At 38.3% G+C, this 26,862-nt stretch overlaps 2 protein-coding genes and 1 long non-coding RNA gene across 5 annotated transcripts in view; 2 read left to right on the forward strand and 1 right to left on the reverse strand.

Moving 5' to 3' along the window:
- Nucleotides 1–4,233, forward strand: part of LOC147753045 (uncharacterized) — a 24,336-nt gene extending 20,103 nt beyond the window's left edge. The window contains exons 2-4 of one of the 2 annotated variants that reach the window (XR_015312416.1): nt 2,108–2,245; nt 3,314–3,422; nt 4,047–4,233. This is a non-coding gene — a long non-coding RNA (uncharacterized LOC147753045). The remainder of the gene's footprint in view (nt 1–2,107; nt 2,246–3,313; nt 3,423–4,046) is intronic. The other variant, XR_015312415.1, reaches the window with a different exon arrangement.
- On the reverse strand, nt 7–8,030 carry LOC111263706 (spindle assembly abnormal protein 6 homolog). 2 transcript variants are annotated; one of them, XM_022839035.2, is made up of 11 exons: nt 7,116–8,030; nt 4,692–4,847; nt 4,245–4,349; nt 3,434–3,596; nt 3,043–3,240; nt 2,743–2,910; nt 2,084–2,256; nt 1,473–1,560; nt 956–1,099; nt 478–633; nt 7–261 (listed from the first exon to the last, which is right to left on the reverse strand). In XM_022839035.2, the coding sequence occupies exons 1-11, from the start codon at nt 7,199–7,201 to the stop codon at nt 235–237; spliced, it is 1,464 nt and encodes a 487-aa protein (XP_022694770.1). In that variant the 5' UTR covers nt 7,202–8,030; the 3' UTR covers nt 7–234. The 2 variants fall into 2 exon arrangements, with proteins under 2 accessions (XP_022694770.1, XP_022694769.1); XM_022839034.2 differs by having other exon boundaries at nt 1,419–1,560; nt 7,116–8,026.
- Nucleotides 8,031–8,257: 227 nt separating this feature from the next.
- LOC111263705 (RING finger and SPRY domain-containing protein 1) lies at nt 8,258–26,145 on the forward strand. Its single transcript, XM_022839033.2, has 9 exons — nt 8,258–9,300; nt 10,746–11,092; nt 14,527–14,766; nt 16,259–16,440; nt 20,131–20,397; nt 20,594–20,722; nt 20,995–21,214; nt 21,712–21,996; nt 22,546–26,145. Exons 2-9 carry the CDS (start codon nt 10,999–11,001, stop codon nt 22,770–22,772), a joined length of 1,644 nt encoding a protein of 547 aa, XP_022694768.1. The 5' UTR covers nt 8,258–9,300; nt 10,746–10,998; the 3' UTR covers nt 22,773–26,145.
- The last annotated feature ends 717 nt before the right edge of the window (nt 26,146–26,862 follow it).

Raw genomic sequence — 26,862 nt, forward strand, 5'->3', positions numbered from 1 at the left:
ATACATAAATGCGTGTGTAAAACACTTGCATAGATAGCTGCCGAGTTAACAATACGTGACGTACGGATAGAATTATAAGAACAGAGTAATCCAGAGTGACTGAGTCGCAGTGCTTTGCCATGGGCTTGGAGTCATATATGTTCTCCTCGAACGCTGAATTCTGAATCCGCCTAAGCAGAAGTGGATGTAATGATGTAGGTAGTTTAGTTCGCGGACACCTGATTGGTTGAAATGTTATTGTTGACGTCGTTCAACACCGTTCTAAAAATAAAGAGTGTAACAACACATACTTATGGCACAGGGAAATCCACCATTTTACGGATAACTATGTATATTTATTAAATTGTACCCATAATTAAAAAGAGCACATTGAGTTTTCTTTGATTATTTGTGTCTTATTACCTTTGGGTTATTACTGGTAAAGAAAAAAATATGAAAAACAGATAAACTGAACAGGAGCCAACATTATAAGCTCACCGATCGATTTCCAACATGTCTTCCAAAACCTCCCTGGTTGTGATCAGCTAGCGGGCTTGGTACTTTTAAGAATGGTGTATCGACCTTATGGCCTTGCAGTTCATTGAGTTTTTTGTTCAACCATTGAATCACACTGTCCTTGTGAGCCACTTGTTTCTAGAATTTGGTTAAAACGGTTAAAGAATGGTTAAAATGTAGGAAAAACTTATCGCTAACTGAATGAATATAACATTACGTCACGGCATATATCCATGCTGTCTCCTTTTTTATATAGATACTAAACATAGTTGGCTCGCTTTACTAAGGGTTTGTTATGAGCCAAAAATGTCTAATAACGGGTACTATTAGTAATTATTATTAGAATTTATTGAGTTAGATGCTACTTACTCTGAGAGATACATAACTAAGATTTGGAGTGTGAGAAATTAAGTTTACAGTTATATACATATATATAATACAATAATAAAAATTCACTAACTTCAAGATGCTGAACTCTGCTCTCGTTCTCCTTGTTGTTGAGGTCGACGCCTGCGTTGATCCGATCTTTCAGTGCTTTGAGCTCCCTATCTTTGGACTCGATAACCTCCTCCTGCTTCATGATCACGTCGGACCGAACCTTCAACTGCAAAAAAAAAGAAAGCAGCAGGAAAAAAGAAAACATTTTTACTCATGTACATTCTGGATAGTCCTATATTTTTCTGCTGCTTAGTTTAGAACGACGAAAAATAACAAGTAATAATAATGTTTTGGAGAGCATTTTTTCTTTTTTGTGGCAGGAGAATGTGTTCGGCTTGCTCTCATAGTTAGCTTTACGCCTTCAGAACCTAATGTACAAATATCTTAATAAAAATAATTATGCCATTTTTCACTACATAGTTTATATTGATTATTTCAACCAAGTTGCACGGCTTAGAGAAACCGCATTAGTTCAGAAAGCCTGCCTTAGAATGATATGTCTTTATTTCGGTTTGGAGCTTCTGAATAATATCGTTTGCCTTGAGAATGTCATCCGACATCGTCTTTATTCCGGCTTCTCGCCTCTCAACCTGGCCTTGTTTATGTTCCAGACTTTCTTCAAGACACCTGAAATATATTCCACAACAGCTCACTATTGTAATAAACAGTTTCCGGCATTAGAAGTGACAAAATTTATTTTAAAACCTAACAAAACCCCAGCAGCCTTGTATACTTATATAATAGACAAATATTCTAAAAAATCATAGTGTAGCCTAACCAATAGCATAACAATACCACTTTAGGGAAGGAAACTAAAATAAAGATCGAAGTCGAAAAACAGTAAAGTACCTACGTTTAGTTAATGGCCTGATGTATCTAGTGTAATAGAATTTCTCTATTGATAAATTTCGCATTAATTTACATGTGCTCAACCAGATTCACACCAAAGACCTTCTGGTTCCAAATCCCTGCCCCTACTGCCCGTTTCATTCTGCGGGCCTTGCTCATAGAGGGAGTAAAAACAAAGATACATTCCGTACATGGATACTAAACTGAGCTAAAGCTGCCCCAGATAAGATGACCCCTGAGAATGGTTTAAACATTTAAAGGACTTTTTTCTTCCTTTAGCTGCAGTTTTTACTTTGAATACCTTTTCTCCATTTTGGCTTTGCAGAGATCCGTCTTCATGGCTTCGAGATCAACCTTCAACTGCGCGAGTTTCATGCGCAGCTCGCTATTTTCCTCAGTCGAATCATTTCGCATCATCAAATCCAGCCGTTCCTGTAGCATTCTGCATGTTTCTTTTTCCTGAGTAAGTCGAACCTATAGCAAGATGATAATAAAAAAAGGACCTTGAAACTATTGATGTGAAACGGTGCACATATTTTTTTTAACGAGATGAGTAAAAAACGAATTCTACATCGAGACACGGCTCACAGAATATGTGTTCATCACATTTATCAACATGAGAAAATACTATGCCATTGGAAGAGCTACCCCATACAACGGCGCAAGCACAAAATAGTTATTTCCAACCTAACCACCAAGACATGTCCCCGGGGTGCTTCCTAGTCCAGCCCAATTTAAGAATGCCTAAACTGATATATAGTATAGTCTTGTTGAGCGTACTAAATAGTTATCGTTATCGTGTTCTACAGCGAATCTAAGGTTTGTCGTTTAACCCTGAAGAAAATCTTACTATTTGCTAAATGATCATATCGATATCATAGGCAAGGGGTGATGTGACGAATGAAAGAAAACTAGCTGATGACTGAATTAGGAATTCATTAGAGATTCAGCACAACGAACCTGTGCTTGGTGGGCCTCGGCTTGAGCCTCTCTGATGTGTGTTTCCATAGTAGCTTGCTGTATTTGACCACTCTGAAGCTCATTCTCGAGACAGCGCACGCGTTCCTTGAGGGTCGCTTCTATATCGGACTTTTCTAAACACATTAGCTGCACCCGTTCGCTCATTTCCTACGAGTACAATTGGAAAATTCGTAAAACAAATTAGATATTTCATGAGAACTGATCATATAACTCCCAACAAAATCCATCGCTGAATTTTCATGGTATATCGATACTCATTGCTACATTTGGTTTACGTACCCGCTGAATACCATCTTTATCTCTACGCAATTCCGTCTCAAAGCGGTCCCGTAGTTGTTGCATATCTCTTTCAAAGTCAACCTTCATTTTCTCAATATGTGAACGTTGACTTTCCAATTGGCGTTCGTAAAGGCTCTGTTTTTCCACTAACTTTGCTTCAGCGGCTTTTAACGATGCTTCTAAACGTTCTTTTTCATTCTGAAATAGTACGTGTGTAGATAACGAGAAAATACGACATAGGCCTTACAGAATTCAATGTTTGTTAATTTAGGCATGTTTGAATCGGAGGAGACTACCCATCATTCAAATACGTTTGCAACTATCTATGCTACACACAGCTCGTACTAAATTAGGCTCGCCTAACATTACTTCGTAACGAGGTGAGCTTTACCTTAAGTCGAGCCAGTCTAGAAACCATGCTCTTTCGCACTTGCGCTTCATCAGCTTGGGAAAGTTGAACGCTGAGGTGCACGAGTTTCTTAAACCCATTTGTTTCAGTAATATGTAACTGCCCAGTCCGCGGAGTCCGCTCTACTTGCAGTTCACATTGATACCTGAAAGTGGCATAGTGGTTATTAGTAAAATTACACAGGCAATTTCATGGTTAGTTCGCTGTGCTTAGTGTGGGCCTATGTTGTTCCGTTTATAACTGCCAAGGACATTGGTATCGTGTTTTCAAAATTTTTACGAACCAATTGCACAAGTGCATACCTAGATACGTAAACTTTCTGCGTTCTGATGTTACACTGCAGCAATTGTAATAATGTTGTTACTCGGATCATTATTACCCATTGGCCGTCGGTGTCTCTGTGCGGTAGTGGATAGTGAAATAACTGGATGAACTGGGTAGTGAGCGAATCCCGAAAGGCACAGTAAAAAAAAACATCAAGAATCAATGCGCTCTTTCAGATGGTTACAGGAACTATGTGTTTCTTACTGCTTTCGATCGAGATTGAATTCATCGATTAGTTCTAAAGCAGATATATCTAATGACCTTTTTCCAGTAATCGCATAATGAGGAATGTTTTGCCGACTTAACTTCAAAACACATGATGGTCTAAGTTCGGATTCGAACTTAGACACACTTCGTTTCGTGTCTTCGAAAATCATTCGAGGAATCGTTCATCTGAAGTAATGCCTTACGATTTAAGTACCGTATGTGAAATCCAGAAATGCATTTAATGATCTACCAAAAAGAATACCTAGGTGTAGCGACGGTATCCTCGCCAGCGCACATCTGCAAAAGTTCTACCAGCCGCTGTGGAAAGCTTGCGAAGTCGATCAACAGATGTTGCTGAGTTTTTAACCTGTAACATATAGATATCTTATTCAGTTCATGTATAATATATATTTCTAGTATAACTATATTTGTATTTTTTGACAACCAATTATATCAAATAATTTTTCATTATTCTAGCTGTCCCCATTCTTGAAAATGCTCATTATTCTATTAATTCATCAATTAATAATTATTTAATCGAAATTATGTACAGAATAAAAAATGTACAGAACTAAAAAAGCGGAATACCCAGTAACGAACCAAACGTTTTAAGAGAAAAAATATTCTAACTATTCGGAACGCATTGCATATATTGCTATTCTTTAGCTATCAGTCATTCTGTCTTTGCTTCACACAAAAAGGGGCTCACCTCTGAAAGACATCGTCAGTAATTTGAACTGAATAAAAGATGTACGGATCACTCTCATCGAACAGCTGGATGTGAACGCCGTCACAGGCTCCAAAGAACGATGCAATTCCTGTCCCCGTCGAGCTCCGACGCACTTGAAGACGTAACCGGGTATTTCTGCAAGCAAAAATTAAAAACACTTATCATTGCCACTTTTTCTTATTTAATGAGTCGTCACACTGGTAAAAAGTTCATCGTTAATTCCACAATAATGAGATTAGCGATAGCTTACGATTTCATACGAACGATTATAGGTATAAGACTTAAACAAGAATGTTCGCAAGAAAGATCGGCTTAAACATTTTAGGTGGATTAAGCGATAGATTCATAACCTCCTAATAAATATGACTTGTTTATTTTTTTAAAAGATTCATGTGTAAATTATTTTAAACACTACCTGTTTCATATCGAGACCTTTGCCTTCAAAACTCTCCTCTTTATTATCTAGTGTGAAGCTTCCACTAACGTTTCTAATCCACAAAGTATCCACTTTTCGTTGTGGTTTGTGTCGAGTGAGTACTTGTTTCCATAATACTTCGACACTTTTTGAAGAAGGGGGCAAACGTTTTAAACGCAGCTTAGTGCAAAGCGCATTCTATGTATCATTTTGGTCACGAAATACTCAACCAGTTTCTACGGATTAAACATATTGCTACACAAAAAATATCTGACATGTGACGAGAACAAGCAACTCGTAATATCATTATTGTTGATAACGATCCGTTAGACACACATACACGCTAAACCATAAAGTAATATCATAACCGTGAAATATGGCGCGTTAATTGGCGAACCGTTGATAACGGTAGCTGCTTCCACTGCCACGGTTATGCATTACTAATAAATCGAAACAGAGTTCCTATGAATCGTTAAACCGGCTTTCTGCCGCTTTCTATTTATCCCAATAAAGTCTATGACAATACGCTCTTTTTATATGAACGAATTTATAGCCAGTACTTCAACCACTTGAAATCGTATATTCACTACGAATGATTGTCAAATAGAAATACACTACGTCTCATGGAATATTGCCATGGACACAAGTGTCGTTTGATGAATGATAATAATTTCACAGGCGGCAGTAACGGAACGATAGGCCGGAGCACCACGTCCATAATGAGCGAAGACCGTCATGAGTCCCGCCTAACGGTCCCCGAAGGGAACGTAAATCCCCCTTACATATGAAGACCTCCGACGGTGGGCGCATAGGCATCATGGAAGAAAAGGATGCCGTTCGCTCTCAGGGCTGCCTTGAAAGATGGTGGATGGTGAAAGTCAACAAGCAACTTCTCCGTTAATGCGAATAAAGGGGTCTCATATTAAATGTGGAGTTGTTCGGCTTTATTACCGCATCACAGCCGACCATTAGGAATGAGGTCAAAAAGGCATCGGGGGACGTAAACAGAAGAAAACCAAATCAATCACAAGAATTAATCTAAATACGCAGCCCTTTCACACGCATTACATAACATTTGGAAACGAAATCTGAAAACAACGCAGTTTTTTATATACCGACAACGATTTATACACTGTCAGTCATCTACGAGGGTTATGTAACAGCTTACAAAGTACTATGCATCATAAGCTAAATCTTTAGGTTACAAGCAACGACAGCACGAAAATTCCAATCAATTAAGGATTCAACTTGTCGTGAATACAGATATAAATTATGGTCTATGTAAAATTTATTTATTAAAAAAATGCATGCAGATATTTTATAATATAAAGAGTAAAGTAACAGCGCTGTTCGTAAGGTAGATGAAATTCGACGCTTTCTGGACCTGCCCTGTACATAACTCAGTCATCAAAACAAATAGTCGTAAGAACAGTCTTGCTGCTAAAAGTTATCTCCAGCAGCAAAACTATAAGATTATTTAACAAGAGAAATCATAAATGCACTAAATTTTTACGAGTAAGTTTGTTTTGCTAGACATCAGTAGCATTTGACTACTCCGTATGTAATGGAGCATAATTAAAGGAAGAATCGGTTTGCAAGTGCGTTATAAACTCGAAATTAATTCGGCAATAAACGCTTATCCTCTCTGACGAAATTCATTTTAGGTTCAATGATTCAATTTAATGAGATCCGCCACTTCTTAGTTATCTTACTATTATGTTATTGTCTAACGTTATGAGTTTATTATACTGAAGCGTGTATCGCGTTTAATCCTCTGTATTATGACATATATATATATATATATATATATACGACTGATACGTCAAGAACGGCAAACTTTAGCTATTCCGCTAAAAACAACTAAATTGTATATACCGCGCGACTTATTGCTAGCAATGTATTTTTCACTACACTAATGTCCTTATGTCGTTCCATGCTTTTTTGCCCATCCTCACGCTGCACTGAGATACTCGAGTCTCCAGTCTCACCTGTGGATCTCGTCCTGAACTTTTATAAGCAAAGTTGAGTCAAACATGAACGTATCCTCATGGCTTGACAACATGTCGTACAACATTTTGCTGAAACGATCCAGAACCGGCGAATAGTCAAGCTTTAAGCCACCTTCCAGTCGATCACAGAGACATATACAGTCTCATTTGATGAAATGAACATAAAAACAAGTCATAGGAGCACTATTAACTAAATGACACCATTCTAACGGATCGAGCACAGGCAGCGCCAAAGTCTGTTTGTTCGAACGGCCCGGACGCGTCGCAGAGCGAAGGATGGATAGTGGCGCCAACAATTTCAAACTGAGGGCTCTGAAAAACCGGCTGAAGGCAGCGACATGCGGTAGTTAACGGATAAGGCTGTATTCCTTTCTTCAATCGTACCTTTTATAGATGAGGTATTTTCGTGATCATTGACAAGCTGGGTGCGCAGTTGACCTTACCGCTACCTTTCTGCTGATAATAAGGTTTTATCCAAATAAATATTCTAGCGACTACTTTCGTTCTAAGAAGTTGACCTTTCAGCTATAAGCGCAGGCTACATTAAAGGTGTGTTTGTACCATAGGAAACGTACGGTACTCTATGTGATTATGTTTAATGATGTTCTTTGGATTTGGTTAATCTTACGTAACTACGATAGCTAGATTCTCTGTGCATATGGAAATTATAACGCAGGAGACAAACTTAAAAAATGAAACTTTTACAAAAAATGGTATATTATTTTGCTTAATTTGTGTCTGGGAAATCCTTTCGAATAAATGCAACGGCCTAGGGCCAAAACATTGAATGGCGTTCAGTTATCATCTTCACTAACATGTTTTTATTAAATTGTTAAATGTTTTCTATTAATATTTTTAAGCACATTCGGTTTATCACGTATTGCCCTCCATCATAAATAGCACTAAAATTTTGATGGATTTCTATTAGAATAAATTGAATAAAGAAACCGATTGACAAATAAAAATTCGCGTATTTGATTTTTTTATACGAACCAGACGAAACCAATCAATAACGAAACATGGTTAAAATTTTTGCAGAAACTTCGTTTCTGCGCGTGTTGCTTGGAAGCGAACTTACAAAAATTCGCGCCACTTACCCCCCTCTCTTTTTCATTAATCGGAGTCCACATGCTTTGCCTGGCCTCTCTCTAGTCACAATAACAGACCGTTCTACCTGTCTACCATTTGCTTTTCTGTCTTCACTAATTTAAATAATTTCCTTTTTAACCAAACACAATTGTCCGCATATTATACTTCCTAAATAATGCACGAATCCAGTACTGAGAAAAGATTACGTGTTCATCAACTGAAAATCGTGTCTACCAGCCAAAAACTAGTAGCGTCGCCGGCAACGCAACCGGACTATCTGTTGGGCAGGGATCATCGTTTGCGATCGTGCCGCCAGCTGCGTGTCCACACAAATCGACACAGGCGCGCCCCTGTAGATGCAGCTGTAGACACAGACCAACGCATGCAAGCGATGCGAATGTCAGCCGAATGAGAGACCCAGATGATCCGCGGCCCATAACAAAGATGGCGCCCACCAGCTTGTTGCCATAGGAGAACAAACCAGCGGCCCCACACAGAGAAAGACCACCGATTCAATGGCCACAAGCCCGCAGAGAGAATACGGGGTAAGAAAATCACAAGCGACGAACGAACTAATCACAGCAACGGAATCATACCGCCGTGACACAACAAGAGATTGAAGAACCCTCACAACGAACAGCGGCAATAATAGTGTTTGCTGTGCGAGTGATGTCATTCGGTCTTTTTCTTTGCTTATGGAATGAGATACGGTGCGACTGAAGCTGACTGCTAGTTAATGTGTACTAGTAAATCTCGTGTGGTAGTTTGGCATCGATCCTGTTATTATACGTGTATTAGCGACTTTAGAACTCGAACTCTGATCTCATCAGTGTGACACACAGTGCATCGTCCTATAACGACAGGACAACTGTGTCATCAGCCCTACATTTCTATGGCAACTACGACCAACGGCAACGGTTCTAGTTCCATTTGTGCAGGGCACTAGCGAGAATACTCTACTACGGTAAAAACAGTTGTATAGTGAAGAAACAACTAGCAGTGTCCCGTGTGTTCTCGTGCTAGACTCGCTACTAGACTCACGCTTGGGATTCGCTGCAATCAAGCAGAATAGTAGGTGAGTATCGACAATGTAACTAGTATTTAGTATTGGTATTTTATTAGAACAACAACTAGAAGCGGCTTTCGTGGGCTAGCCCCGCCATAGTAAGCAGGTCCCGTTTGCTTTTCAGTCTGAAACACGAACTAAATTTAGACATTAGAGGGTACAGGGGGAGTCCGCGAAAGAACTAGCAGTGGGCTAAAAGGTTTAGGACTGGCGGGGGGAGGGGTAAGTCGAATGCGCAAACTAATAACGGAATACATAGCCACCACGTAGCTGCTGCCACCACATGAACTGCTGCAAAACCCACATAGACGAGTGTTCAGAATGAAGATACATCACTTAACCGGAAATGTACATAGCTCCAATGAGTGTACAATAAAATGGGATGGAAGTTCGGCGGACTCTGTTTGTGAACGAACCCTTAGCAGTGTTAGTACTATTCTCGTACGCGCAAAACGAAAACTTCTCGTTTCTTCTACTTAAAATGTATTTAAAGAAATAATAATAAAGTTTGTATGTAAGCTTTTTGTAGATTAAGTAGGCTAACTGCATTAATGTTGTTAACTGTTTGTAAGTAATCGAATGAACGTAGTATATTTTGAAGTTGACTATCTTAATCCATATTGATGCTTCTAATACCTAAGGTAATTCATATAACGTAAATAGACCGAGTGTAAAAGTTAAAAAAAATCGAATTACAAGAGTAAACGGCGAATAGAGCGTAGTTGTGAACCATAGCACAAGCCGATTGTTTTGAGGATACACGAGGTCCATCCAAATGTTAGTTTAAGCTACACTGTTAGCAGTTGTACTCAGTTCATCAATTATGTCACCCTGAGGTTTCCAGCAATACCCCATATTATAGGGCAATGCTTCAGAGCTTGCGATTCTGTCGAGTTCCCATTAGGCAAAATGAAATGTAGCTTTTGTGCGTACGCTTAATTATGTGCACGCATTTGTGCTTCGAAATCCACTGTTTCATATTCTTGAAAACTTTTTGGGACAAACAAAATGACACGAAAGGGAAAACTCCTCGTTATGGAATACTGACTCCTTATATCGCAGACTGATAAATTCAGAAGGCAAGATGCATAAAAGTTTTCTTCGTAAAGTTTTTTTTTTTTTTTTTTATTAGGACGTAACGCAGGATTTGAAAAACGTCTGGGAAACCAATCACAATGCCATCAATTGGAAAACATTTGTAGCGCGTCGTATCCTCTTGCTTGTATGAAATACACTGCGGTGTAGCGTACTAGATGGATTTCGTTGAAGTTTTTTTATACCATCGATGATTCTGGTTTTTTGTAAGCATCGTTGGTGTCATGGGTGCTATTTCAATCACTGCTTTATGTCTGCAGTCAACTGCGCTAATTATACCCCGTTTATTATGGCTACTTCTGCTGACAACCCTTGTTGCGTTCGTGTTACTGTTGCATGCCATTTTTCTCTGTTTGTAGATATGGGTTAGGCGGTGCAGATACTTCTACAATGTCGTTCTAGCGGTGTTGTGGCCCGGCCAGATCCGCTGAGTTTGTCAGCAGATGCCAAATTAGAAAGCTTGGAAACGGGCTGCGGTCTATCGTACGTTTTCGCTGATCGGCTTGCTTGGACTACAACATCCTCGGTCGGTCAGACAGCGGCTAGCCGATCTGTGTTCATCGGCATTTTCGAGACAGTGGGACATATCGCCCATTGCAACAATTAACAATAATGGGAAGCGACTGCTGTAAGCCCTCGAAAGAGGATACGGTTGATCAGCAGAGTTGTCATCATACGACCGACAGCGCTTATCAAAGGCAGCTAGGTAAGTATTTCTTACCTGATACGGCTTTTTACTTATGAACATGTGCTTTTCCTCATTACGACAACCTACTCTTAGATGATAAGAGACGTCATCTCTTGAGGAAATCTGTTAACCTTTTTCGTTGTGTGAGTGTATGTGTACGTTTTTATCAGTTCAGTATGACGTATGTTTTTTCCACGTGAACAGACAGACAACGCCTTGCATCGAAAATTTATTCAAGAACTATGACAATTTTATTGTGCATATCCTACATGAATGAAATATTTATTTAGATTTTATTATTTAGTATTTAGACTTAATAGGCGCATTCGGATTATATGTGGTAAGAGGTAATTCCATGTAAATATATTTCGAATCACTTCATTTCTTTGGACAACTTAATAATAAAAGGTTTAACTGAGACATCAAAGATGAAAAAATTATACAATGAGTCTCGGTTAAGATACAAGCTGTCTATCGTAAGATTCAGATGATTTTGGTTCTTGGGTCACATTAAATCTCTATCTATAGTGAAGTCCGTTGTTCATGGTTGGTTATTTATCTTTGTGACAAATCCACTTTGCTGTAGCAGCGTTGCTTGAATACTTGCATTAACTGCAACCATTTATAAGTGTGTATTCAAAACTTCGAAGCGAACATGTCCCGCGAAAAAATTTGTGCTTGTCTTATAGAATGGGCTAAGCTCAGATGTTCCGCACGTTCTCCACATTGCCAGTACTTTGCCTAAACACGTTTTTTGGTCCACCATAATGAACACCTTACTTATTAAGAAAAGTTCACGTCAGCTTTGTAATAAGTAATGCCCGTTTGGCAAAGCGACCTTCGGCAGAGCATGTTTAAATCTTCATGTTTGTTGGAGTGCGGTATTTTGCATTTCTTTATATTAGTTTCTTTATATTAACATTTCTTTATATTTCGGTTTATATTAGTATTTTTCAGTATCCGGGTTGATGCACCGATTACCTAGTGTCAGAGGCATCTACGAATGAATGTTTTTTAGTTGTTTTGGCGTTAGACATTGGCAGGTGCTTCGTTAACAGTACTCGACTCTTGTAGTCTTTATTCGAACCGTTTAACGTGATTCAGGCCGATCTCAACAAATGTGTGCTTCATGCTAAGCATCTAGATTTTTAAAGTTTCGTCCGGTTCTGTAAAGAGTCGGCGAATAAATCCTGTTCAGCTAATTGAGATAATTTGTGCCGCGTCGTTGAAGCCATCGGCAGGAAAGCAATTAATTTTCCTACGCGATCAAGAAAGCGTCGATGATTACCTTTGTGTGGTCAATTTGGTCCTTTTTTAAAACAGATTCCTGTTCTGCGTCTCGCCAATTTCATATATCTCGAGTCTTTTCTAGCTGAGACAAATATGCGCCAGTCTACTACCTAGTGACATTATCGATGAAAGTGTGGTAATCTACACACAGTGACGATTTGACCCTGCCTGCTGCCGAGGTGAGGATAGCTTTTTCATCTGGCAGGTAAAAAAGAAAGAAGCTGTCTCTCCTTTTTTTGCAAGATAATAACAAAAAACGATGCAATATATCTTCCCAGGTGAGATTTCGCTAATAAGGTTTTACTTTGAGTTGTTTGCAATGCTATAAGTGAACTGGGTTTTTTTGTATTTTTATTTATAGTAAGGTCTACCGTAAGATAAGTGTTTATATTTATGCTTATGAAGGCAAGTTAGTCTTTTTTTTATTAATTTTCATTTCAGGTATTTTTTTTCCCGTAATAGCTTTGACTCTGGTCTTCGACTAGATGATTTTCAAGAAATCACATTAGCGGATATTTGATATAACTTAATAATAGCTTTGCAAGTAAACAGCGAAAAAATCTGAAGACGCATTTTGTGGAATCTGCCTTTTTCTGCGGCCAATTGTAACTTTCGCTGACCGCGTCCACTCATCGCTTGACACAGTATAGACTTAGGGTACAATTAAGTCCTAAATGTTTTATTCCCATATAATATCTAATGATTCCTAATGATGATCTATGATTCTCGCTATGCTAATAATGGCCGAATTAACTGTCATTGATACAAAAAAGGTCATTGCAGGCACTACAATCTAACGGATGTATTAACTCCGAGTTAAGACAGGCCATTTCGGATATTCAATGAATGTTGTCCGTCATCTGAATTAAAATAGCATATCAGTACTCTACAAATGCGACCTCAATATCAATAATTGCATAGTGGAAATCAAATACAGCATTGTCCATACCTATAGCTTTCCATAGTGCTAACGAGGCGGCACTAATTTGTCCTTAGAACTCGCTTAGCGCGCGCAACTGTCTCTAAACAAAACTAGTTGTCCAGCAGTTTTTTTGTTGTGGCTACCATGGATGTTTTGGCAATCTTTTTGTTGCATTCCCATTGCAGAGTATTTCCTTCCGTATAGCCTTCAATTTTAGCGTGTCTAATTTAAGTTAGCCGCTGTCCAATTCCGATTCCCCCTACAGTACCTCTCGCCTTAAAGTTTTTCCTACTGCTACCGTTAGTAGCTGCAGTAAGAAAAAAAAAGAACAGGCTAATAGCCGCCCATACTCCTATACAGAATCAATGGCAAGCAGCGGTTCGTTCCATGGAGAACATTTGTTGGACGATGCTTAGATGTCCTTGCATTAAAGCGGAGTTGTATGGTACTTGAAGCGCAATTTCGTACACTAAAATATGTATATTACTATAGAGGCTAATAATTTTGATGAATGCTTGTGATTGTATTTGAGGATGCGATAAGGTCATTTATGCCTTGGGACGTTCCTCGTCTATTAAAAAGTCTAGACAGGACTACGGTAGTTCAGAGCAATAGACTGTATGGTATATAAAAGATACTTGCCTTCCAAGTGTCGACAAAATGTTACTGCGTCATTTGCTTTGTCCGACATATTCCTTCTGTAGGTGCTTCTATGTATTATTATATAGAAAGAAATATTCATACTGAGAGGTGTACAGATAAGAGTCTTTTTCTCATAAGCCAAGCACATGATATTTTTTCCAATAAGTTCAATGTTATATTTTCTACATTACATTAATGTATCTCTGTCGATTCTGTATCTCTAAGAGATGATTTTAGTGGTAGGTAATTCACGTAGTTTATGAATAATTAGACAATTGTTAAGGGTTTTTATTGAATAGCCTCCATCGCGTGAAGCCGTAAATGAAAAGAACAGAATATATCTATATTCAGATTCTCAACGCTTACAAAACAAGCTTACTAGACTGCTCAAGTAGCCGTACTTGTCGTTCCCTAACAGACTGTAGTTCTAGATAAAGTCTATCGCAGATGATTAGTCATCTGTTATAAAGCTATTGGTACGACACACATTAATAAATTATTAATGGTCTGTAAATAACTGACTGCAAACTTCTTTCTTTCTCTCCCGCTCCTTTTCTGTTTGTATTTTGCTATATTTCTGTGTGATCGGACGGTTTAGGTGAGTCTGTTTTGGTGGAGAAGTTGGTTCGGGATGCGTTGTCGGTAATCCGCACCCTGGTAGACCACGATCAGGAGCCGCCTCTCTTTCTAGCACAGCTGGCGACGATAGCTGATCGTGACTGGGTCCTTGTGGTTAGATCATTGTGTCGTGCTATCCCGCTTGAGGATGCCCTTGGTCCGGCTGTCATTTCGCTAGTACTCGACGACTGCCCCCTTCCCAGTAAAGAGGCACTGATGGGTGAGTTCGTGACAACGAAACAGTGAAGCAGTATGTGAAACCACATTTAAAAAAATAACATTTTAGTGTAAACGAAAAAAAAACAGCGTGTATGGTTGGATAGTCCTGTATGTGTTATTCGTCATAAAAATAGTTGTTCTAAAAGTTTGGTTTGAAGAGATAAGCACAAGAAGAACGTTTGATTTTTTAAATGCACCAAAGAGAAGTCCGTTCGAATCTATAGGGTCTGATATTATTATGAGTATATTGTAGTGTAACTAAAATGTTGGGTAAATAGCGAATATAACAGGTAACGATTATGCCCTGCGGAAAAGTAGTGTAATAGTATTTAATTTTTCTTAGGTAAGTTATACGAGAAGTTACAGTTTGGATACTGACCTCTGAGACTCGTTGGTCAACAAGTAGATACGGGGAACGTGTAAATGTGATGTCAGTTACGCTAAATCGGTTGCTGTTTGGTGGGCTCTCTTTCTTCTATGACTATATTATGAAATCGGTAATAATCTGAACAGTGCTACATCTATAGTAGTTTTCATTAATCGTGGTAAATAGTGATAGACGAATTTAAAAAAATTGATGCCGTCGGTTACGTGAACACAAATTTGTCCATAGGCCGACCTCTTGTTGCGCTTATGCAAACTTTGTCTGTCCAAAATAGAAGAAGTCATGCTGTTGCCATGCTGAACGCGTTATATGCCAGTACCTACCTCGGTAAAATACTTGGTATAGATAGTTAATGCTTAATAGCAATGTTGATTGTTACCTTCAGATTTCGATGCCTCAAGCTATAATGAATGAACTGTGTTTTGATTAGGTTATTTTCTTTGGGGCCTTCAAGCATGTTCATATCATCCGACAACGTCTCTGCCTATGTGAGAATTATCTCTAACACCTGCACCTCTTCTTAGTTTGAGACGCTACAGTTTAAACTTTAGATTTCAAACTGGACTCCTCTACACGCTGTAATCGCGGGGACTGGTGAGCATTATAGACTTGTTCAGGGATCTAAGCTTTGGAGTCTTCTTTTTAGCAAGCCTTTATCAAGTTACTTCTATATATACTTGTAGTTACCTATTATTTATGACTTAACTAAAGGCGCTGCTGCATACCACGTCTAATACCTGCCTGGGATATCTCAAGCAAGCGTTTCGGTTTCTGATAACATGATAACAAGCTAGCGATCCTTAAAATTCAGTCAAAGTTTTGGTACAAGCAGCATTTAACAATTTCAAAAATAGACAGTTTACGCGAAATTCACGTTTCAGCCTATACGATATTCTGATTTAAATGAGGCAAATATGTCTGAGTAAAGGTAACCATTCGAATCCAAACTAGAGTTGTAGAAATGCAACAAATCAGCATGAGAAAAGGTAGATAACTATTACTGAACCTAACGACAGAATAATTTAATCATAAATTGAAGTTAAACACCGCATTGTACTTTATTTCTAGGCTTTCTTAATTTGTTTGTTGTGTACACAATTTTGTGTAGGTTTGGTATACCTTCTGACGACGGTTCCTAGCAATGAACCTGCTTACGAGCGTAACCTGTGCGTAGCCTTGGCATGCGTTGCTGACAAGCTTGCAGGACCTTCTGCGGTAACTTTGCTCAACAAAACGACTCTGACTTTCCTGACAGATCGGCTCGACTATAGAAAAAGTCCGACGACTCAGGTGCATAGCGTTTATTAAATGTTGTTGTTCTGACGGATATTAAAAAATCGGTTTTGTATCACTAAAACTTTTGTATTGTACCTTAGCTTCGTTGAAGGCGGATAGTTTGACACCATAGAGACGAACGGTTCTTTTAGTTTCAAAAATAGTGCTTCGGTTTGGCACGTTATTAGTAATAATATACCGATACGTTTTAATTATTTTTTTAGTGGTTAGTATGAAAGTCTCACGTAAAGTTAAAATACGGAATGTTGCGCTAGATAATCTAATGATATAGCTCTTAATCAATTAGTCTGTTGCTAGGAATATTTTGTGATTGTTACATAGATGCGATACGCAGACTAAATGTTTCTTTGTTCAATAGTCGTCGTTTTCGGTTTTTCACAGCTAAGTTAGGAATTATCAATTACCTTCTTGTAAAAACCTTTTACGTCTTAATTTATTATATAGTACTGACTACGGTCTTTGTTGGCTTGTTAGTTAAGCCGTAAGAGAAATAAAGGAAAGCCTAAAACTTTTCCTCCTAAGGACAAAGCATTTCAGAATTAACACTTTCACACTGGGCTGATCTCCCGTGTTAATATATAATAGGACAACAATATATTAAGTTGTCGGTATTTTTTTTAGCTAGATGGCTTCAAAGTCATCTGCCTCAGATGATATAAGTCTCATCCTAATAATGGATCGACGTTGGTGCCATTTGAAGGCAAAGATCTGGCAATAGCAGACGTGCTAAGATTGTTAGAGTTCCTGTACTGTATAGAACGCCTTGAAGATAAATGAAATTTTCGAAAAAATTCGCTGTGTTTCTTAATTTTGTTACGTTAACGGTACAAATGCCGTCCAGACGCATAAAGAATGTGTGCAATTTGTGTCTAAGGTGCGCGATCGAAACAAATGGCTTGAAGACGGTTCTGCCGCTTTCATTCTGAAAATGTTTATGTAAAAGATGCTCCGCGTAATGAGTGAATAATTACGGAAAAAGATTGATCAAATTATTGCGAAAATTGACTAAGATCGATACGTGAGTAGCCATCATATCACCAAGGAACTAAACATTTACTACCACACAGTTTTAAAATGAAAGCTACTATAAAGAGGCTCGATGTTTATGCGTTACACGAATTAAGGCGAAAAAAAGCGCATCATATACGACAATAATGCGCTCTACAACTTTTTAGTAAATACCAGACGGACACCAAAGAAGTGTTTGATGGAATTAGAAGAGAATAGTGCATTATGAGTTTCTACTACCCGAAAAAATGTGGATTTTGAACTATATCAACAACTGGCAGGCCTACAACGAGCTACTGAAAAAAATCAATTGAAACTAGTGAACAGAAAGAGTGTCGTTTTACATTACATACAATATTAGGTGTTAGACAAAAACTGGGAAGACTTGGGTAGGAAATTTGAATGTACCTGTCATGTTCAATTAAATTATGATGTTTACATAAAAAAAAAAACAGCAGAAAGTCAGTGATCAAAATGCCACATACGCAGTTTGTTAATATTATTTCAAAACTGGAAAAACATTTGATTTAAATTTGCTTTTAAAATGGTCAACAATTTCTTCAACAATTATATATCGTTAATGCTAGCTTGGCTATTGCTACAATTTCAGCAGTTACATACTTTAGTAACAATATTGTATAAATTATTCGGTTTTTTATCGCTAATTTGCATTGATCAAAGATAAACGAAAGTTTGCGTTGACAGTGTGCATATACTCATATATGATATAAATCGATAAACAACTCAGTGTCTTTGGCATTCTGCTTCCATGCCGGGCACTGCTCCAGAAATAATAATCAGTAACTGGAAAATGACGATAATTAGAAAAAATTGTAAGTAAAGCGAAATAGGTTGTTTTATGACTGTACGTATTAGGAAGAATCAAAAGTACCTTATTAAGTCTCAACTCAGAGTTTTGCTGATATATCCTATTTAATTAGATAGTGGTTGGTAAACTGTAGAATTGATATAATCTAGAAGGCTCGTCCCGCGCTAATGATGCAAAAAGTAACAGGTCAACCAGCTAGTTATCACAGTTGTTTCGCTGCTGACATGTTTGTTTTGTAGTAAAGTTTGATGTTATATACGCGTTCCTAGAAAGTCATTCGAAAGCGCCTTTGAAACGTATATCGCATTACTTAGATAAATAAATTACTACTAATAATGGTTACAACCGGGGTATAAGAGCCACCGATGTTAGAATAACACTGTAGTGGTAAGGGGGTAATTTAGTTCCTTGAATCTCAGACTGGATTGTGAGTGCGACCTTCTCATGACCTAAATAAGTAAAGCGTAAAAGACTAGCCATATTGTCGATAACTAACCATTAGTCATGTTAGCAGCATTAACACTTTATCATCAAGTCTACCAAATCATCTTCAACGACCTGCCTCGACGAGCTCTCTTATTTGATCTCGAGTGAGATTTCTGGTTTGTTTAATGATGGCGGCGTGTATCACGCTAAGGTGAAATCCCGATGAATCACTGCAACGAACAAGCTATATGAAACCAAAAAAATTGTAGTAATGTAAAGATAGTCGTTTTTTTTTTTTTTATCAAACTACTGTACTAGCATGTATTCGGTTATACATGTGGACGACTGAGTAGGGGGTTAGTTACTGAGATGTTACCTTTTGTGTATGCTACAAGTTGAAATACATGCGTCATTGTAATTAAGCAAAATAAGGGCGGTGGGCTATCAGTTTGTCCCATAAGCAAACTGGTTAATTACCACCGAGGGCTATAAATAGAACTGCTGTTTGACGTGTCGCCATAGGATATTCGCTATCTGGGGTATTAAAGGACCGCGCTGTAAGGGAGGTGGGTTGCGATATAAGCCGAGCCTATATTTTTCTGTCCCGTGGTAAAGAGTAGGTGGAGTGGGGAACGGCGTCGATACCCGTGGGCCAGCAAACCGAAGTGGTTCGCAGTTGCCATAGGCCATCAAGAGCCTTATAGTATTAGTACGTCGCTCAATAGTAACAAATCTCTGCTAGGGTAAATTAAACAGCGCGCGCTATCAGCACCTGTCAGTATTTGAGCCCACGCCGCCTTGCGTCGTTAACCTTGAGCTTCTGAAACCATAGGGCCATAAACCATTCAAACGCAGTTGTCCCATACAACTGACCACGCCGAAGTTAATGTCAAATAACTAATATAATAATAAATAAAAGATTATGCCACTGTCAGCAGACGGCAGCAAATATTAATTCAAAAAAACTTATTGTTGTCGATGCTAATGGTTTTCGTTGATTTTGCGTCACTTGTTGTTAGCTGCATTATTAACTACTGTCAAATACCAGGCTAATGTAGGGTTGGCATACCACGACGTATAGGTGTAAGACTGAAACAAAGAAACTATATTTGTTAGTTAAATATCTCCTCTACAATGCTTCGATATCTAGTGTTTTTTACATTTTAAATATTACTGAACATAGAACAATTTTTCCTTCATACCATTTGTAGTAATAATTATGTATTACTCATTTCTTTGCCACTAAAGTTCCAAACCAAGTATCTTTTTATCACATGAGGTGTTGTTCATGTTATCTAGTATACGAATATAAATAATTAGAAACAACCGTAATGACAGTACAAAATAACTCATGTTAAAAAAAACATGCGAATTACCTGTAAATGTTGATGGTTAAAGTTTGTACGTTCAATTCTCTATAGGTGATTCTGTTTGCCCTAATTGCGCTTGAGAAATTTGCGCAAACATCGGAAAACAAAGTGACGATAGAACGGTTCATGGCTGAACGGGGTCTTGAGTGCAATAACTATGAACGACATTCTAGCGGTGAACGGGAAAACCATCCCCTGGAAGTGCTTGAAGGTTGGTCGGATGAAGCCGATCTTGTTCGGCGGCAAGTGGGCTTTTGTGCGCAGTGGGCCCTAGACAACGTTTTTGTACTTCCCGGCAGAGAGTACTCATATCTGAAGGTGGGTCGTTGGGCTTATGGTCAACATATGTTCAATACCTTATATGACCGTCGTAGGTAAAATCATAATAATTCCGATAATATTGTAAATAGTAATCAAGGCTTTCTGTTTCTACGTACGATAACGTCTCTGTACGGGTTATAATCGAACATAGCAAGTTAACATTTCCCTAAGGTTGTTCACATGATTTGTTTAGGTGGACATGCGTGGAATTAATGCGATGTTAAATGGGAACGACGTATCGGAATATTTGAAAATATCCCCGAATGGATTAGAAGCACGAGGCGATGCCAGCTCATTCGAATCTGTAAGATCCACCTTCGAGGTACGTAGTGCAACCATATACACCCTATGTTGAATGGCCAAGAGCCGTTGTCAGCGTATAAGAAATATATAGCTCATTACTAACTTCAACAAAATAGAGACTCGTTTATCTAAATTATTCGAGTGTTTTGTTTTTACTTGGATAACACAGTTGGGCCTTATTGAAATAGTGTGACATAGCTTAGCAGGAAACAGATGGTCGATTAATAATAATATGTTCAAGTTACTAACTGTATCAGGCGTGTAAATAATGTTATTTATTTTTTTCGATAGATTTCTAGCGGTTGTTGGTACTACGAGGTGCAACTAGTGACTGCTGGCATTATGCAGATTGGCTGGGCTACGAGAGATTCGAAATTTTTCAATCATGAGGGATTCGGAATTGGTGACGACCAGTATTCAATCGCCTACGATGGATGTAGACAACTTGTGTGGCATAACGCACAAAGTATAGCGATTGGACACAACGCCTGGAAACCTAATGATATTCTTGGTAAGGCAATTATGACAAATTTTAATTAAGATAAAATATATGACTATAGAACACAGCGCTTGAGCTTCATATTTGAGCAAAATATTGATTGAATTGAGCTTGAATAAGAAAAGTTCCGTGTAAAATAGGAGGTAAGCTATTTATGTATGCAAGTTTTTGTGAGGCTTAAACTTCGACAATGTAAACAAAAGAACATCGGTGACATTAAGAAAATGACGTTAAACGACCAGAAATCTTCATCTGTCCGATTAAATCATTGGAAAGCACACTGCAATGAGCAACGTTCAATATATTCTATTTACAATAAGAGATTTTTTCTTTATTATATCAGGTAACTGAATAACTGGTATTTTACCGTGTTGCCGAACAGATATTTTCTTGTTTAAGGCCTGAAAGCCTTTATCGGCGATACCTTGATCGCGGTGTATAATGCTTATGGCACGTATATATAAAAGCAATGAATACTAGGATGATGTTGGTTTTGCTTCTTTACTCAGGCTGTCTCCTGGACATCGATCGACAAGAGTGCGTCTTTTCATTGAACGGCTCACCGTTAACAGCATCTGTGTGTGCGGCGATTTTTAACTCGACAAAACAATCTGGTTTCTTCGCTGCCGCATCGTTTATGACATATCAACAATGTCGATTCAATTTCGGGCTCACAGATTTTGTTTACCCACCCAGAGACAAAGACTTCAAAAATTTCAACGACTATGGAGAACTCAGCCCGGAACTAGCTATGATCATACCACGGCATGTTAAACTGAAACGCGGCTCCATTGGTAAGGCGGAACGTTTACGTAAGGTATTTATTATTATGAAATAACAGTTATGTTTTGAACACGCTATTTTAATATTGTTCGATCATTACCACCAAAAATAGTTTTTGTGTTTTTCTGCGAACAAGTGATAGCAATTCCCTCATCTGTTTATTAATATTTCATTTAATCGACGTTGTGCTGCCTGAAAGTTCTTTAGATACATTTTTATTACACGACACATTAAATGGACCTAATGGTCTCTATAACAGCTCTAGTAGAGCAATATTACCATTGAAATCAACATGCCTGCGCATCTTTCTTATATCCGAATGTTTGCTAGCCATCTCGTGATACGTTGCAATAAACTATATTATCATGTTCTTCCTACTGAGGAGCAGCCCAAACGCCGTGCGCACCAAAACCAAGCTCGAGCTATCCTCTTATGTCGTTTGTCTAAACCATCATAACTAAAAAGAGGCCGATCTTGTCGCATTTGACAGCATGAAGACCCAGTTGAACACCTACATTTCCTATATAAGTAATCATATTATACGCATACGCGGTTTACAGGTGGAACAAACGTTTGTTCATTATGTGTCGACCTTGAAGCCACCATAACACTCGAGCCCTGCGGCCATTCAGGCTTCTGCGAAAAGTGCGCCTACATGTTGGAGAACTGCCCGTTGTGTCGGGCAGATATTGCTGAGCGCAAAGCAATACTACCTGCTGCTCTATCCGCTGCAGCAACAACGTCCGCCCCAATTACCGCTGTTAGTTCTCTGGTGCCCGCTAACTAACGCAGATATTTTCGTATGATAATCAGACCAATACGTAACATGCTACAGTGCACCGCGTTGTGATAGTAATCTGTTAAGTGACAGCGCAGTCTGATTGTGTACATGTATTAGCGCAGCAGCATCAATAATGTTACAAGAGAAAAAATAATGTTAGAATAGTATGTGTTCCGCTGTTTGCTTCCGCTACTCCCCTGCCCGTCGCGAACCTCCGCTTTATTAAAGAACATACAATAATATTCACAGAGATTGTAAACGGGATCGATTGATGCGGGCGCAAACTCATGTCTCTTGTATACAAGCTCAGCCTTATATTTCTTCAGTGTAGCCAGACGCGTGCTCTATGGGTCAACAATGGACAAAAAACGAACCCATTAACTCAACCAGTCTTGTTGATCACCGCGTGGTCAATGGAGTGGAGTGGCAGCTGGAACGAATGGCCCTGAAAAAGGGAAGTATACCCCGGTGTGAGTAACACGACATGCAAAGGGGAAACCTTCTCGCTGAATGTTCGACCGAAAAAAAAGAGCCTACGCCTAGAAGAGTCTAGGCGTTTGTGTACTTTCAGAGACTTGTCGAATCTGCGTGCTACTTAGGTTTTACCCAAGCGACCAGTGAGGCGGTGGCTGGCGTAGGCTTGTTCATTCGTTACGATTCCTGTTCGATCGTGCAATCAGCCTATATTTATTCGATCGTGTAGGCCCGGTAACATGTTATACAGAACAGTCTAATTATTGCTACTAACTACAATTCAAACAGTTAATAGTAATGCTGATAAGAACGCAGACACAATATGCGTTCGAATGGTTCAGGATAGATAAAAAAAAAAAACACGTTAAGTAGGTCATATCTCAAGCGGATCATCGTATCTCTATTTGTAAATGTTTAATGGAGATCAAATGTAATAGAGGCATCGTGTTTTTGTGATGTATTTATTTTTATTGAACACCTCGTTCTCAATTATGGCTTTTTTAACATCATCGTAAAATAAGTTCGAAAACTGTTTCATTATCCTTAAGCGGCTCGTGGTAATTATAATGACTGACTGCAATTAAAGCGAATTACCCCTTATGAAATGTAATAACCAAGATAAGATGGCGTCAGCTATTCTCTAGGTTAGGCGAAAATATTTATCATGTATATTTTGACTTTTTGAAACATGTGACATGTGTACATGAGCAGAGAAAAGCAGCACGACACGGTATCACTGGAGTGCAGTGGACATGGAACGAGATTAACTAAAATATGCTTTTAAGCACTATTAAATAGCTGGCCACACCTTGAAGATATTGCCAACAAGCGCAGTCCTAGGAACAAACTCGGGATCTATTTCTTCGGTTATTTGTTCCTCACCGGCTAATTGGCTTAATCATTCCTTGCCTAAGCTTTTCAGCCAGGATCTTCAAAACATAGCCGGTTATTGGGTTTGTTTAATACAAATCAGTGGAAGAATTTAATGAGAAAGAGTAAAAGGCAATTGTAAATGTGAGCTAAGCGGCTTTATAGTAATAGACACGACGAATGCAACGGTATGATTTCACATTTTTTTGCTGTTTTAAATATTGTTTTGAGATTTCAAAAAAAAAAAACTATTTTTGAGATCGTCATCGGTGACTTATCTGTGTTGAACCAAAAAAGAAAAGCATTATAGATGAAAAAAATCGTATCACAAAATACTAATTTATATGCAATGGGGTAACTGGAAAATGAGTAACACGCACTCACGTAAGCGAACTTATAAGTGATCTTTCAGGGTAACCAATGAAGTTTGATTGTGAAGAAAGTGAATGGAAAAAAAGTGCGTCTTTTATTGAGATGACTTTACACTATACAATAATGCATTCTTAGATACCTAAGTTTAATATAACAAAATAAAAAATACATTATATATCAGAGAGATAAGTTAAAAAAAATGTTAGTGTCAGACGAGCGTGCAAGGGCTTGGCCGAATTGTTTTCGTTAAAGGCTTTATATTACTCAGCTTCTAAAGAGCAGTTTCAACTTATATCTTTCGTTTTCCTATAACCATCTTTTATTTCGTATATTTGTATGTTAATGCATAGAAAAAAAAGGTCCTATTCGGCGATTTGCCATAAAACTACGTATTTTTGTACAGATTTTTTCGATACTAAACATGTCTCTAGTGTTCTGTTATTCCATCGTAACCGAGTAGTTCTGTACTGCCACATTAAAGTAAATAATCAAATCCTAAATCATCGTTCTGCTCGTTTAAAGCTCTTTATACGTCTACAGACCTATCACCTTCAACACTTACAAAAATAATTCGAGATTGAAAAATAGGAATATATATAATAAGTAGTGAGAGGCTTTTATCTAGCTAATAAAATGAACCCCCCAAAAAACTTGAACTTCTAATTCACTCATATTTGTGTATACCCAATTGACTATGGTCTAGCTCGTAGTCATAGCCTTCTAGCTTGTTTTGTCCCTGCCTTCAATTCCAGTGAACGTTAATCCAAACCTCAGTTCTGGCGAATATGTAGATCGAAGTGGTTCAATACTGCGGGTTTATCAATGGAACTGTTACAAGCAACTATTTTGACATCATTCCCTTTTATCGTTACGCTAACGCCCTCATAAGGCAATGTTTTTCCTGAGAATTGCCTTCGATTCGTTAACTGAATTTAGTGATAAATATACAGTAACATAATTAGCAAGTAGCATTCATAGGAAGCTTGTTGAAGATTTTGTGTACAAAACACTTTGCTAATGATTCCGCAATTGCGTTTGTAGTTAACTAGAAAATTTTATTACTAAGAAAGTCAGACGTGAACCTTATACGTGACGCCGCTCAAGTAAAGTCGCTTTTTATATATATACACTTTTATAACAATAAAACAATATATATATTTCGAAACGTATGAATTGGATAGTTAGCTTCGTTCGACAATGCGCCTGCATCTGCGTCTGGATGTATGTATAGGCTTATACCCCTGCAAAGGCACGCTCTTTTTACAGAACTTGTTCTCCATTGTTGAACAAATATCGTAGCGAAGAAGTCTGTCGGTCTGGTCCCTTTTTATCTCATGCTCGAAAAAAAAAGTGAGTAAGCAAGAGAGCTCAGAAGTAGTAATTAGAAATACTGTGTATGCAGTAGCACCATTCACGCGTTTGTTGCATCAGTAGAAAGGGGACGAGGTACCTAAATTGAGAAAATTGCTGTGAACAGAAATGAAATCAAAACGTCTTGTAATATAATTGATTTGTACAATACAGATGTACATAGATAATTAAAACATGTGGACCGAAATTAGTTGGGCGAAAGGACAATGTTCATACGAGAGCACAACTATGAAAATAATGAATTGTAATACTAAAGGATGCAATAGGCTAAATAAAAAAACAACGAATCTAACGTTGCGCGTTTTGATTCTAAAATGTCGTAAACTGTGGACCACTCAATATATTGTATTTGGTAAACAGGAACTAAACTCTAGAAAAGTTGTGCAAATCATATGCGAGCCTTGCCACGTGCCTGGTTTGTGTTCATTATTTCGACTAATCTGAATCGTTCACCTAGGCTGAAGAAACCTATAAGTCGAGTACACATTAACAATTATCCTGTTGTAGTTATCCTAATCCACATGACCTGTTACCCTTCTGTGGTTACTTCTGTAATCTAGTCCTATGTGTTTACCAAAAACTCAGCCAATCCTAGACTTCTGTTCATGACATATTGGTTCGGTGCAGTTGAAATGTGATTACGGGTACGAAGTGTTAACTGACTCAGCGGGCCCGTGAGTACGGTCGGCCGACCTTTAGGGACGTACGTGGCCACTGATAAGGTCCGTTAACCTATGGGTTCTGTTCTTGAGGCGTGACCGAAGTTTAAGCTTTCATTTATGAAGAATAATAACCGATATAAAACTGGGATCAACACAACTTTCGGGATGTCACTAAAACTTGAACGTTTTTCTTTGTTTGCAGTCTTCTTCTATATGAAGATATGCAATATGGATACATATATAATTCGGTTGACATGCTTCGTTTGCAGTCTTCTTCTATATGAAGATATGCAATATGGATACATATATAATTCGGTTGACATGCTTCGTTTGGTGTATTGATTACC

Source organism: Varroa jacobsoni, unplaced genomic scaffold (assembly GCF_002532875.2).
Source record: "Varroa jacobsoni isolate VJ856 unplaced genomic scaffold, vjacob_1.0 scaffold_783, whole genome shotgun sequence".
In the NCBI taxonomy this organism is placed as follows: domain Eukaryota; kingdom Metazoa; phylum Arthropoda; class Arachnida; order Mesostigmata; family Varroidae; genus Varroa; species Varroa jacobsoni.

Excerpts from the sequence above, each read along its gene's own strand:
- LOC111263706 (XM_022839034.2), bottom strand. The coding sequence starts at position 7,201 with ATGTTGTACGACATGTTGTCAAGCCATGAGGATACGTTCATGTTTGAC. Across the intron at positions 2,257-2,742 it reads CCGAGGCCCACCAAGCACAG|GTTCGACTTACTCAGGAAAA; the intron begins GTTCGTTGTGCT and ends ATCTTGCTATAG. Across the intron at positions 262-477 it reads GACATGTTGGAAATCGATCG|AACGGTGTTGAACGACGTCA; the intron begins GTGAGCTTATAA and ends CTTTATTTTTAG.
- LOC111263705 (XM_022839033.2), top strand. The coding sequence starts at position 10,999 with ATGGGAAGCGACTGCTGTAAGCCCTCGAAAGAGGATACGGTTGATCAG. Across the intron at positions 21,215-21,711 it reads GAAACCTAATGATATTCTTG|GCTGTCTCCTGGACATCGAT; the intron begins GTAAGGCAATTA and ends TTCTTTACTCAG. Across the intron at positions 21,997-22,545 it reads ACTGAAACGCGGCTCCATTG|GTGGAACAAACGTTTGTTCA; the intron begins GTAAGGCGGAAC and ends CGCGGTTTACAG.